General features: G+C 39.3%; 1 protein-coding gene across 3 annotated transcripts in view; it reads right to left on the bottom strand.

Moving 5' to 3' along the window:
* The window catches only part of LOC134356884 (constitutive coactivator of PPAR-gamma-like protein 1 homolog), a 138,948-nt gene that overhangs the window by 27,787 nt on the left and 97,767 nt on the right, over positions 1-13,394 (bottom strand). For 2 of the 3 annotated variants that reach the window (XM_063068124.1, XM_063068123.1), the window contains 2 exons: positions 11,550-11,759; positions 1,462-1,645 (listed from right to left, as the gene is read on the bottom strand). In XM_063068124.1, coding sequence (XP_062924194.1) covers positions 1,462-1,645; positions 11,550-11,759 — 394 coding nt within the window. Of the gene's footprint in view, positions 1-1,461; positions 1,646-11,549; positions 11,760-13,394 lie in introns of those variants that run through there. The other variant, XR_010020454.1, reaches the window with a different exon arrangement.

Genomic DNA, 13,394 nt, shown 5'->3' with positions numbered 1-13,394 from the left:
TCTGAAGTTGTTTAAGATGTTGGTGAGGCCTCTTTGGAGTATTACATATAGTTCTGGTCACCTGCCTACCGGAAAGATGGAGATAAAATCAAAAGAGCACAGAGAAAAATTACAAGGATGTTGCCGGGACTGGAGAACCCGAGTTACAAGGAATATTGAATAAGTTAGAACTTTATTCCCTACAATGTAGAAGATTGAGGGGAGATTTGATAGAGGTATACAAAATTATGAGGGTTATAGATAGGGTAAATGCAAGCAGGGTTTTTCCACTGAGGTTGCATGAAATGACAACTAGAGGTTATGGGTTAGGGGTGAAAGGTGAAATGTTTAAGGGGAATACAAGGGGAAACCACTCAAGAGTGTGGTAAGTGTGAAACAAGCTGCTAGTGCAAGTGGTGGGTGCGATTTCGATTCACTTTCGACAAGGGAAACTTGGATAGGTACATGGATGGTAGGAATATGGAGGGCTATGGTCTGGGTGCAGGTCAATGGGACTAGGCTGTTTAAATGGTTCAGCATGGACTAGATGGACCGAAGGGCCTGTTTCTGTACTTCGTGACTCTAAAAATTATGCAATCATTTGCAGCTAAGTAGCTGTGTGGTGGAAATATTCAACCATGTCCTAATGCTCAGACTGATTTGGATTAACACTTATTCAAAAGCTGAGAGGTTATTAATAAACTGATATTACTTATCACCTGCTACAGGTCAGAGAACAGAAATGGGTCACTCTGCTAGTTTTGACTTCAGGCAAATCCAAAGAGTCAGGTGTTTGCTGGAAGGGAATATACTGAGTAAGACTGCAGTTATCCAAGTCTTTTACAAGCTAAGATTAATCCAATGCTCAACAAGCATTGTTATTCATATTTTATTTGCAGATTTAGAAGCAAAAAATGTCTTATTGTGCTAAATCCCAAGATTTGTATCTGTGAAAATGAAATTAATTTGGACAATGGATAGCTGAAAAACCATTCCAACAAGTTGATTATTGAACAGAACAAAGTCAGACCGCAATGTAAGGTTTAAAATGTTATACCATAGAAAGAGGAACATGCTGTTTACAAATAATTAAATCAGGTACTTGTGGAAATTAAAAATTTTAGTGCAAAGATCAATCTCAAGGTAAATCACAAACATCAATGAGATAGAACTTTCATATAACAATACTGAAATTCGTATTACACATTTGAAATTCATATTTATTTAAATCAGTTTCTAAAATTGGATTATCTAAAATCTTGGACTTTTGTTTGACACCATACCACATGTTCCGAAGACAGCTATTTAACCTAGTGCTTTGGAATGTGAGTTGATAAATCAGAACTAAAATCATATGTACAAGTATTTCAAAGCTACAATAAGCTGCCAAGTAAAATAAAATGACAAAGTTAAGAAAAAAAAATACTTAAACTTAAATGAAATTTCATGCTTAAGAACAGACAAAATAGTATTGTTACTTACCTCCAATACCTCTTCCTCTACTATGGTGTGACAGCATTGGTCCAACAGGTCGTGGATAAACTGCAGTCGGATAAAAATGCATAGTTGCTGGAGGAGGATAAGCAATAGGATGACCTTGCCTGGTAAGGTTTAAGCCTTCCAGAATGCTCTGACGCATCTTCTCAAGTTTTGCAGCTTGATCAGCCTAAAATTAATTGTAGAATATTCGTGTTCATTCTTATATTATTACAGTTCCTCAAAACATTACTAAAGCTCCAAATGGTATGAACACAGAATTCTCCCATTTCAGGTGACCTGCCCCACTCTGTCCCTCTGAACAAGCCAGGCCTTTTTTCCAAGCTACCTCTGCCAGCCACTCCAATTGCATCTGTGAAGCAACCCTTCCTCAGCTGGATCCATTTATTGTTCGCCAGCTCTTGCACCAGCCTTCTTCTTCAATTCTTCACTCCCTTTCATTTCCACTCTGCTCTTTCAATTACAAAGTCATAAAGCACCACAGTACAGTGAAAGGCCCTTCAGCCCATCTAGTCTGTGCAAAATTATTATTCTGCCTAGTCCAATAGAATCACACCTGGGCCATAGCCCTCAATGCTCCATCCATCCATGTACTTATCTAAATTTCTCGTAAATATTGAAATTGTACAAGCATCCACTACTTTCGCTGGCAGCTTGTTCCACACTCTCATCACCCACTGAGCGAAGAAGTCCCCCGTCATATTCCCTTTAAATATTTCACCTTTCATCCTTAACCCATAACCTCTAGTTCTAGTCTTACCCAACTTCAGTGAGGAAAGTATGCCTACCTGAACCCTATGTATATCTTTCATAATTTTGATGTTCTAACACCATTAATGTATGTTTAGATGCCAATAAGTTGCAGAATGTTACTTAGAATAAAAAGCCTGTTTTCTGCATTGATGACTATGAAGCTAAAGGATTGTTATAAAAACCCTTCTAGTTCTCTGATATCCTTCAGTGAAGACAATCCATTGAGAAGCTTGTCTTTTAGCTGCCTACTGAAGTAGTCTGCAAGGCACTCTGTTCAAAGGTTAATGGGGAATGGACATATACCAGTCATATCAGCAATGGGTTAAGATCTATCAAATCTCCCCTTCTTCTCCTAGGCCCCAAGGAATAAAGTTCTAACCTATTCAGCCTTTCCCTGTAACTCAGCTCCTGAAGTCCTGACAACATCCTTGTTACTCTTCTCTGTATTCTTTCAATCTTATTAATATCTTTCCTGTAGGTAGGTGACAAGAACTGCACAGTACTCCAAATTAGGCCTCACCAACGTCAGATTCAGAATCAGGTTTAATATCACTAGCACATGTCCTGAAATCTGTTAACATCTTATACAACTTTAACATAACATCCCAGTTTCTGTACCCAGTACTTTGATTTATGAAGGCCAATGTGCAGAAAGCTCTCTTTACAAAACTCTATCTACCTGTGACACCACTTTCAAGGAATTATGGATCTGTATTTCCAGATCCATCTGTTCTACTACACTCCTGAGTGCCCTACTGTTTACTGTGTAAGTCCTACCCTGGTTTGTCCTCCCAATGTGCATCACCTCACACTTGTTCATATTAAATTCCATCTGCCATTTTTCCAGCTAGTCCAGATCCCGCTGCAAGCTCTGATAGCCTTCTTCGCTTTCCACTATGCCCCCAATCTTGGTGTCATGCTCAAACTTGCTGAGCTAGTTTACTATATTCATCATCCAGATCTTCAATATAGATGACAAACAACAACAGAACTAGCACTGATCCCTGCGACACACAACTGTCACAGACCTCCAGTCAGAGAGGGAACCATCTATTAACGCTCTCTGGTTTCTCCTGCAAAGTCAATGTCAAAACCTATTTATTACCTTATTTTGGTTGCCGAGCAACAGAATCGTCTTCACCAGCTTCCCATTTGGAACCATGCCAAAGGCCTTATTAAAGTTTATGTAGACAACCTCCACTGCCTTTCCTTCATCAATTTTCTTGTAAAACTCTAAGATTGGTTAGACAGACCTTGATTCAAAACATTCACTGTCCACTTCCCTCCACAGATGCTACTTGACATGCCAAGTTCCTCCAGCAGCTCGTTTTGTACTCCTTACGTTCCAAGATTAGAACCAAATCTTTAAGTATCATTATGATCAAACTGATTTTAGACATTGAGTAAAAATGGCAAACGTAAGAACTCTTTTATAAATCTTAACCCCTTGCTGGTATGACTGGTATATATTCATTCTCCATTAAGCTCTGAACAGAGTGCCTTGCAGACTACTTCAGTAAGGAGCTAAAAGACAAGGTCCTCAGTGGACTGCCTTTACTGAAGGATATCAGAGAACTGGAAGAGTTTTTACAACAATCCATTAGCTTCATGGTCACCTCTGTAGATAACAGACTTTTTAATTCTAAATAACATTCTGCGACTTCTTATTGGTATCTAAAAATATATTAATGGTGTTAAAGTATCAAAAAATTGTTGTAACTACCATTTATTTTGACTAGTAATTGTAATCTAAACTAGATTATTTGGTTGTTCAAGGGTTTAGGACATCTACAGAACATGTGCTTAGCTTTTCTAATCTTCATATCGCTGAAACAATCATGGATACACAACATTGCCTTTTCATCACAAAATGTTTTGTATTTGGCTGAGATGCAAAGACAGTGCACAAATGTCCAGTAAAATAATTATCTATAAAACAAATGTAAACATATGTGAGGGAAGACATTTAACCCAATACAGTGCCTTGCAAAAGTATTCAGCCCCCAACTCTTTGTTCATAAAAATAAGTATTGCAACCAGGGATTTTGAATAATCTAAATGAGAATTTTGATTTGTGAATCACATGCTCCTTTTTCTCCTCCACAGTAGAACCAAAAAAATCAAGGAAAATTGTGAAACATAAAAAAACAAAAATTCAAAAACTAAAATGTCAGTAGTTCAAAAGTATTCATCCCCTTTTGCTCAGTACTTAGTTAAACCACCTCTTACAATTATGATATCCAGTAGCCTTTTTAGATAAGACTCTATTAGCTTTGCACAACACGATAGAGCAAGATTTTCCCATTTCTCCTTACAAAATTGTCCAAGCTGTGTCAGTGTAGTTGGAGAATGGCAGTGGACAACAATCTTAAGGTCTTGCCAGAGATGTTCGATTTTCTTCATTTGAAGCCACTCCATGGCTGCTCTGGCACTGTGCTTTGGTTCACTGCCCAGCTGAAAGTTTTTATCCAGGATCTCCCCGAGTTTAGCAGCATTTATCTTGCATCAATCCTCACCAAGTTTCCAGTCCCTGCTGCTGAAAAGCATCCCCATAGCATGATGCTACCTCCACCATACTTTACATTTGGAATTGTGTTACCTGGTTGATGTGCAGTATTAGATTTATGCTAGATGTACTGCTTAGCGTTGAGATCAAAAAGTTCCACTTTACTCTCACAAGATCTTCTTCCACATCTTTTCAGTATCTTCTAATGACATTTTGCAGAGACTTCACAGGCAAGATGTGCCTTTTTGTTTTAGTCAGAGTTTCTTCCTTGCCTCTCTTCCATAAATACCCTTTTCTGGTGCAAGGCCTTAGAGATTGTGGAGCCATGAACATCATCTCCAGTTGCAGCCACTGACTTCTGCAGCTCACTCAGTGACTGTTGGTGTCACAATAACCTCAAGTGCCATTCTTCTCTGGCGACTAAGTTTAGAGGGGAGGCCTGACTTAGGCAGTGTGGCTGTGGTTTTATATTTTTTCCAGGGTTCATAGTCAGTGTCATTGCGATGGTCATTTTCCCTTCCCAGATTTGAACTTCTCTATTATCATTTCTCCTGACTTGTCTTGAATGCGCTTTTGTCTTAATTTTGGATTGGCCTGTTGAAAATCTACAGTGCTGTTGGACCTTACAGAGAGAGCGGTTATTTACTCTTATGAATTCACTAAAAACAGGCTATCCTCCAATGTTCTACATCAACATATTGGGTGAGTTGCACCCGAGGAATGTTTCCGTAGCAATTACAAAGGAGATGAATATGTTTTCAGCCTCACAATTTTTGGTTTTTAATTTTTAGTAAATCATTAACAGGTTTTAGACTTTTTCTTTCGATTTGAAAAGATGCACAATGTTTTGAAATTAGTTCAAAAAAATCCTAGTTCAATATATTTTAAGTTTAGAAAATGAGACAGTAAAGTGTGAAAACAGTTGTGGGGCTGAATACTTTTTCAAGTCACCGTATATTTGCATTATTTTAATGGGCTGGGGAAATAGATTTAAAGTTCAGTTTTGATGGCATATCTTTAAAAAAAAAGAAAATATAGGTAGTCAAATCTTCCCCAGAACTTAATATTATAAGAATTATTTTCTTTCATCTGTATAATATATAAATAAAATTAGTAGCCAAAACCAGTTCATCTACAATTGGTTGTTTTAGAACATATAACAAACAGTACAGCACAAGAACAGGCCCTTCTGCCCACAATGTTGTGCTGAACTAATTAAATTAGTAATCAAATAGTTAACCTAACTAATCTCTTCTGCCTACACAACATCCACATCCTTCCATTTTCCTCACACTCATGTGCCTATCTAAACATCTCTTAAAAGCCTTTCCCACCACCCTAGCAACATACATCAAAGTTGCTGGTGAACGCAGCAGGCCAAGCAGCATCTATAGGAAGAGGCGCAGTCGACGTTTCAGGCCGAGACCCTTCGTCAGGACCCACCACCCTAGTCATCACATTCCAGGCATGCACCACTCTGTGTAAAAACCTTGCCCTTCACATCCTTTTAAATTACCCCCCTCTTACCTTAAATGCATGCTGTCTGATGTTAGGCATTTCAACTCTGGGAAAAAGATACTGTCTGTCCACTCTCATAACCTTAAAAACCTCTACCAGGTTTCTCCTCAGCCTCTGCCATTCCAGAAAAAGCAACCCAAGTTTGTCCAAGCTCTCATTATAGCACATGCTCTCTCATCCAGGCAACATCCTGGGAAACCTCTTCTGCACCCTCTCCAATAACTCGACATGCTTCCTATAACGGGGTGACCAGGACTGTATGCAATACTTCAAATGAGGCTTAACTACTAGAGTTTCATAAAGCTCAACATAACTTCCTGACTTTTTTTTTACTCAATCTATAACACATTTGCAAACTTACTGATCAAGCCTTGTCCATTCACATCCAAATCATTCAAATAAATAATGAATAACAAGGGTCCAAGTACTGATCACTGAAGTACACCAATAGTCACCACTTCCGTTACAACAAACAACCTTCAACCACCACTCTCTGCCTCGTACATCCCAGCCAATTTTGATTCCCAACACTCTCTCCATTCCATAGAACCTAACCTTCCAGACCAGCCAACCATGCAGGAACTTGTCAAAGATTCAAACTGACAGCATCCACTGCCCTACCCCCACCTACCTTTTTGGGTCCTTCTTCAAAAAATTCTACATGGTTCATTAGGTACGACTTTCCATGCACAAAACCATTTTGAGTACTTCTAACCAGGCCATTGATCCAAATGGTGGAAGATTCTGTTCCTCAGAAGTCTCTCCAGTAACTTCTGCATTACTTATGTCAGTCTGACTGGACTGGCTTGTCCTTGATACCCATTTTGAAAATGGAACAACATTAACCCCCTTCCACTCTTTGGGAGATTCACCAGTGGCTAACGATGAAGAAAGTATCTCTGCAAGGACCTAAGCAATTTCCTCTTTAACCTCCCATAAAGCCAATGGATGCATTCAGTCAAGCTCTGAGGATTTATCCACCTTAATGTACTGTAAGGCAGCAAATATCTCCTCAGTAAACAACAAGGAGAAATAATAATTAAAAAATACTAGCAACACACATCAAAGTTGCTGGTGAACACAGCAGGCCAGGCAGCACCTCTAGGAAGAGGTACAGTCGACATTTTGGGCCAAGACCCTTCGTCAGGACTAACTGAAGGAGAAGCTAGTAAGAGATTTGAAAGTGGGAGGGGGAGGGGGAGATCCAAAATGATAGGAGAAGACAGGAGGGGGAGGGATACTTCCCATTTTCTGCGACTCGACATAGGTAGCTCTGCTGATCCTTTTAGCCATCCTTTTACTCTTAATATAACTTTAGAAACTCTTAGGATTTTCCTAAATCCTATTCGCCAGACACATTTCATACCCTTTCTTTGTCCTCCTGATTTTCCTCTTAAGAATATTCTTTAAATTTTTATAATTGTCAAGGGATTTACTCAATCCCAATCTCCTAAATACAAAGTAAGCTTTCTTCTTTTTTTTTGATCAGAGCCTCAGTATCTCTTGTCAGCCAAGGTTCCCTAAATTTGTCAGGATTGACAAGTTAACAGGAACATAACATTCCTGGATATTTGTTATCACACCCGTAAAGCCTCCCACTTGCCATTGATTTATTTCTTTTTAAACATCCCTGCTGCAGTTTACGACCCTAATCTGTGACCATAGGCTTTTCCATCACTATTTTAAAACTATATTATGGTCCCTAGAGCCAAAGTGCTCCAGGACTGGCACTTCTGTTACCAGCCATACTTTATACCAACTTTATACCATAAGAGGAGATCTAGTATTACACCTTCCTGAGTAGAGTCCTCTATATATTGACTCAGAAAACTATCCTGACTGGAGTGATCCTCCCCTTCTTGCTTTTAAATCCCACTCATATACTGTACATTGGACGAACCCTCAAGAGTGTCATTCGTAAGTTTTAATGTTCCCCCCCCCCCGCCCTTCAATGTGGATGGAGTTCTGTCAGAGTCCATGATCTACAGCTACACTCATACTAAGGTTCGTTAGAGCAATGGTTCCTGCTCCCGGGGCTCACTGATTGGCCGTCTTTTCAATATCCCAAGGATATAGTCCGGAAGGTGTGTGTGCCTTTGGGGTTCTGAGGCTTTGCGGCCCTGTGGATGAGCTGATTCCAACCTCGTGTCGATGAATGAGGCATCGCAGGAAAAAATGGAACATCACAAACAATGGATCGGTTGTTGGAGACCTCTGTACTCTGCTCGCTCTCTCCCTCACTCTTGATGGTGGGGGAAGAGTTTGCTGCCGACTCTCAAGTTGGAGCACTCGAAAAAAAGTCGGGTGAACTTTAGTTTTTGTTGTACTGCAGATCATGGTCTTTCTTTGGGGGCTTTGCTGTAGCTTGCTTGGTGGGTGGTGGATGCTAGGTGCTGATCTTTTTGCTGAAATAAGTGGAGGGGGGAGGGTTGATGCTTTACTGCTGCTTGTGTGCAGGGGGGAGAAGGGGGCTTTGGGGTTGTAACATGTTTATGCCAGTTATTCTTTGAGATGCTCTTCTGTTTTGTGGATTCCGTGAAGAGTAAAAATTTCAGGTTGTACACATTCTCTGATATTAAGTGGAACCATTTGAACCTACGTTCTGCTGTTATGTGATGGCTTATCAAAAAGGCTACTCTTCCTTCTTGCTTACCTGTGCCTTGGTCACACCTGCAGTATTTGTATCCTGGTATATTAAACTGTTCGTTCTGCCCTTCTCTCAGCCACAACAGCTTCTGTAAGGGCTAGAACATTCGAGCCCTCAAAGCCAATCCACACTCTAACTTATGTGTTAATCTTGAACATGGACATAAGTGCATTTTATCTGATTATTCCTTTCACTGACTTTACTGTATTCCTGGCTATCTGACTGCTAGATTTGCTACGCCCCTCCACCGATCTAAATTAACTACTTTCGAGGAATTAGTTCAAGGAAACCCTATGAATCAGTTTAGATTGAAGATAACGATGAACTGCTGAATGGTGTGGAAATTCACATGAAGATAATGTGAACTTAGCTTCACCTAACAACCATAATAATAGTCCCTTATTCAAATAGATTACTAGACAGTACAAAGAAGCCAATGGCCCATTTTCATGCAATGGGGTTCGGCTCATTGATCAAACCACTGATTACTTTGACTATGACAGATCACATAATGTCCACTAAAGTTTTAAACATTAAATTAAATACACAGAACAGCATCCTATGCCATTTTAAACTAAACTGTTCAGAGCTGCCTTTGCTATTATATAAATCAAAAAAAATTATAGTTTATTTTACAAAGCTGATCTTTATTACATGGGAATACACTGGTACTTTTATGCTTGATTTGACCATCAAGCATGGAGGTATTTTCACAAACTCCCACAATCCCTGATGACCCTGTGACTTAAGTCTCTGAGGCCGATGTAAGAGCATGCTTTAGGAGGATGGATCCAGGGAAAGCATCCGGCCCGGGTACCTGGCCGAGTACTAAAGAGCTGTGCTGATCAGCTGGCTGGAGTGTTCATTGATATCTTTAACTCCTCACTTCGGCAGTCTGAGGTTTCAAGGAGGCTTCAAATTATACCAGTGCCTAAGAATGTGATAACCTTGCCTCAATGACTATCATCCAGTAGCACTTACATCCAGTGTGAAGTGTTTTGAGAGGATAGTGATGAAACATATCAATCCCTGCCAGAGAAGTGACTTGGATCTACTTTAATTTGCATAATGTCACAACAGGTCAACAGAAGATGTCATTTCATTGCCTCTTCACTCAATCCTTTAACATCAAGTTGCTCTTCATCAGCACTCAATACGATCATCCCCTCAAAACTAATCAATAAGCTTCAAGTCCTAGGTCTCAATACCTCCTTGAGCAACTAGATCCTTGATTTCCTCACTTGCAGACCCCAGTCAGTTCAGATTGGCAGTAACATCTCCTCCACAATTCCATCAGCACAGGTGCACCACAAGGCTATGTGCTTAGACCCCTGCTCTACTTGCTTTATACTTAGTCGAGGCTATGACATCTCCAATGTCATAATTAAGTTTGCCAATGATACCACTGTTATTCGCTGAATCAAAGGTGGTGACGAATCAGCTTATAGGAGGGAGATTAAAAATCTGGCTGTGAGATGCCATAACAATAACCTCTCACTCCATGCCAGCAAGACCAAGGATATGATTATTGATTTTGAGAAGAGAAAATCAGAGGTCCATGAGCCAGTCCTCACCAGGGGATCAGAGATCAGAGAGGGTCAGCGACTTTAAATTGCTTCAGTTATCATTTCAGAGGATCTGTCCTGGGTCCAGCACATAAGTGCCATCATGAAGAAAGTACAGCAGAACCTCTACTTTCTTAGAAGTTTGCAACGATTTAGCATGTCAACTACAACTGTGATAAACTTCCATAGCTGTGTGGCACAGAGTATATTGACTGGTTGCATCATGAACTAGTATGGAACCACCAATGCCCCTGCATGGAAAAGCTGACAAAAATGAATGAATTCAGTCTAATCCATCATGAGCAAACTCCTGCCCACCATTGAGCACATCTACACAGAGCACTGTCGTAGGGAAGCAGCAACCATCATCCAGCTCATGCTCTCTTCTTGCTGCTGCCATCAGGAAGAAGGTATGGGAGTCTCAAGATCCACACCAGCAGGGTCAGGAACCCTCTTCACTCATAATAACTTCACTGACACAATCACTGAACTGCTCCCACAACCTTATGAACTCTGTTTCATAGATTCTTCATCTCATGTCCTTAATATTTATCGCTTATTTATTCTTGTTACTTTCTCTTTCTTTTTGCAATTGCACAGTTTGTTGTTTTTATTTTGCACATTGTTTGTTCATCCTGTTGGATGCAGTCTTTCAATGATTTTACTGCGCTTCTTTATTTACTGTGATTGCCCACAAGAAAATGCATCTCAAGGTTTTATAGGGTGACATATTTGTACTTCGATACAAAAATTACTTTGAACTTTGAACCCTGATAGCACTGCCCAAGCAGGATACAGCAATGGGGAGGTCAGGGTTTGCCCTGGGTTTCCAGCACAACAGAAGAGGTGCCAGTATTTTTAACCTGTTACTAATACAATTTTTATATATAATGCAAGTAGTTTTATTATTGATTTTATTACTGTTCTCATTGGCAGGAAGGCATCCTTTATGATAATCAAGAGACCAGGGTAAAAAAAAAGTACATAGTACAAAATATGCCAATGTCAAGTATTTTTAAATGTATTACTTTTTATTCAAACATTAAAAATAATTTGCTCATTGCACATTTATTACAATCCATACCTGACCATCGCAGAGGTCAATCAAGGGTATCTTTTCTCGGCTCACTTTTATAAGCTTGCTTTGGAAAAGTTTGCCATCAAAGTACATCCATGGACAGCAGTGTTCCCATGGAATTGGCTGCCCACATGCATCATTTGCAAAAAGTGCCATATCGACCCCGCTCATAAACAGGGCTCCAAGTTGAATACCACGCGGATCCAGGCTTTCAATCTGAAAACAAAATCAAAATATGAAGCAAGATGGCTGTCAGTGAAATCTGTGATGATAAGCATTTCTACTGGAGACCAACAGTAGCATCTACTTACAGTACTTGAGTGACAATGTTAGCAGCTTATTAACAGGGTCTTTCCCTGATCCCCAATGCATATTCTACACAAAGTGCAATATGTAAAACTTAGCAGGGATCCTCCACTATAGGTAGTTGTGTTCAATAGTTTCAACTACATTAGAGCCTCATACTTCTGTATCAGGAACTGGGCTTTGCTTGTCTTTTATTGCCATTCCAAACACCATCTGTAGCTTCCTCTCAAATCACTGTTTACTCTATAACCTAAGCAGTTTAGAATTAACCACATTAGTGCACATAGAGCAGAAGACCAGAAGTAGCAAGGTTTCCTTTCTCAAAAGGCATCAGTGAACAACAGATAGGCTTTACAACAATCCTGCGGCTAATCTCAACATCAAAATATCTCATCATTGTCAGGTTTCATCATAGTGAACCAGGTTTTCTGGATTATCAGCCACGGGTTGTGGTTTATTAGTTTATTGACCAAACCCAACTTATAAGATTAATTAGGTCACGATTTGCAAACATTCCTGAAAAGGAGGAGGATGTTTCCAAAAATGAATTAAGCCAATTCAAAACCTCAGGTTTACTTTACATTGTCCTAACCTGGGGTCTACGTGATCCCTGGCTTAATAGTATTGGTCCACGGCATAAGAAAGTTTGGGAACCCTTGTCATGTAAAACTTTGTAATTGAAAATATTAACTTGCCTGACCACAAATCCTATGACACGGTGATTATATATATGAAGCAATGTTTTCCACTGGCATAATATTTGAAAGAGGACCAAAAACACAGGGCAGCTGATCAAATGTTTTTAATAAAGAGAATATGATAATATGCAAGGATTACTCTACTTGGAAATCAAAGCTGAGATTGCATCAGTTTACATCTAAATCAATAATTTAGTAATCCAATTTCTGTAATAACATTGGGTTATTATTGAGGCTCATGTCTGAAACTGAACTATTAATAAAGATGCGTTTGATGGCATAGAAGCGTTACAGATTTTGTGAATCTACCAAAATTAGTTTCCTTTATGCTTATACCTTGAGACACGAAAAAAAGACTTAAAAATTCTGGGTGTGAGTTTACATTCAAAGTGGCTATGGGGGAAATTCAACAGACACTTCCTGGTAGCCAAAATTGCATTAATTCAGCATTTTTTCTCTACTCTTTGCCAATCACATCATCACATGTCCACTGCCCCTTTGATTTATTGGGATTCAATTTTGAGCTCCAGTTTTAAATATCTGATAGAGTTCACCAGTTACATTTGGCATTACCTCCTTTATGACTCCATTGCACAAATGTAAGAACAGCTTACATGAACAAAAACATAGGTCCAAAATATTACAAAACGTACATGCTGCCCTGCAGATTACTATTAATTTATAAAGCAATCATATACAAATTTCATTTAAACACGACAAATAAACACTTAATAGTCATATTTTATTGATCCCGGGGGAATCAATATAATATAAACCACAAACAATCACAGTATGCTTCAGAAATCAATGGTTTTGGTCCAACTTCCAATTTTGGTTTCGACTATTT

Source organism: Mobula hypostoma, chromosome 15 (assembly GCF_963921235.1).
Source record: "Mobula hypostoma chromosome 15, sMobHyp1.1, whole genome shotgun sequence".
Classification (NCBI taxonomy): domain Eukaryota; kingdom Metazoa; phylum Chordata; class Chondrichthyes; order Myliobatiformes; family Myliobatidae; genus Mobula; species Mobula hypostoma.
The sequence above is the reverse complement of the archived record's forward strand: the minus strand, read 5'-3'. Positions and strand labels throughout refer to the sequence as shown.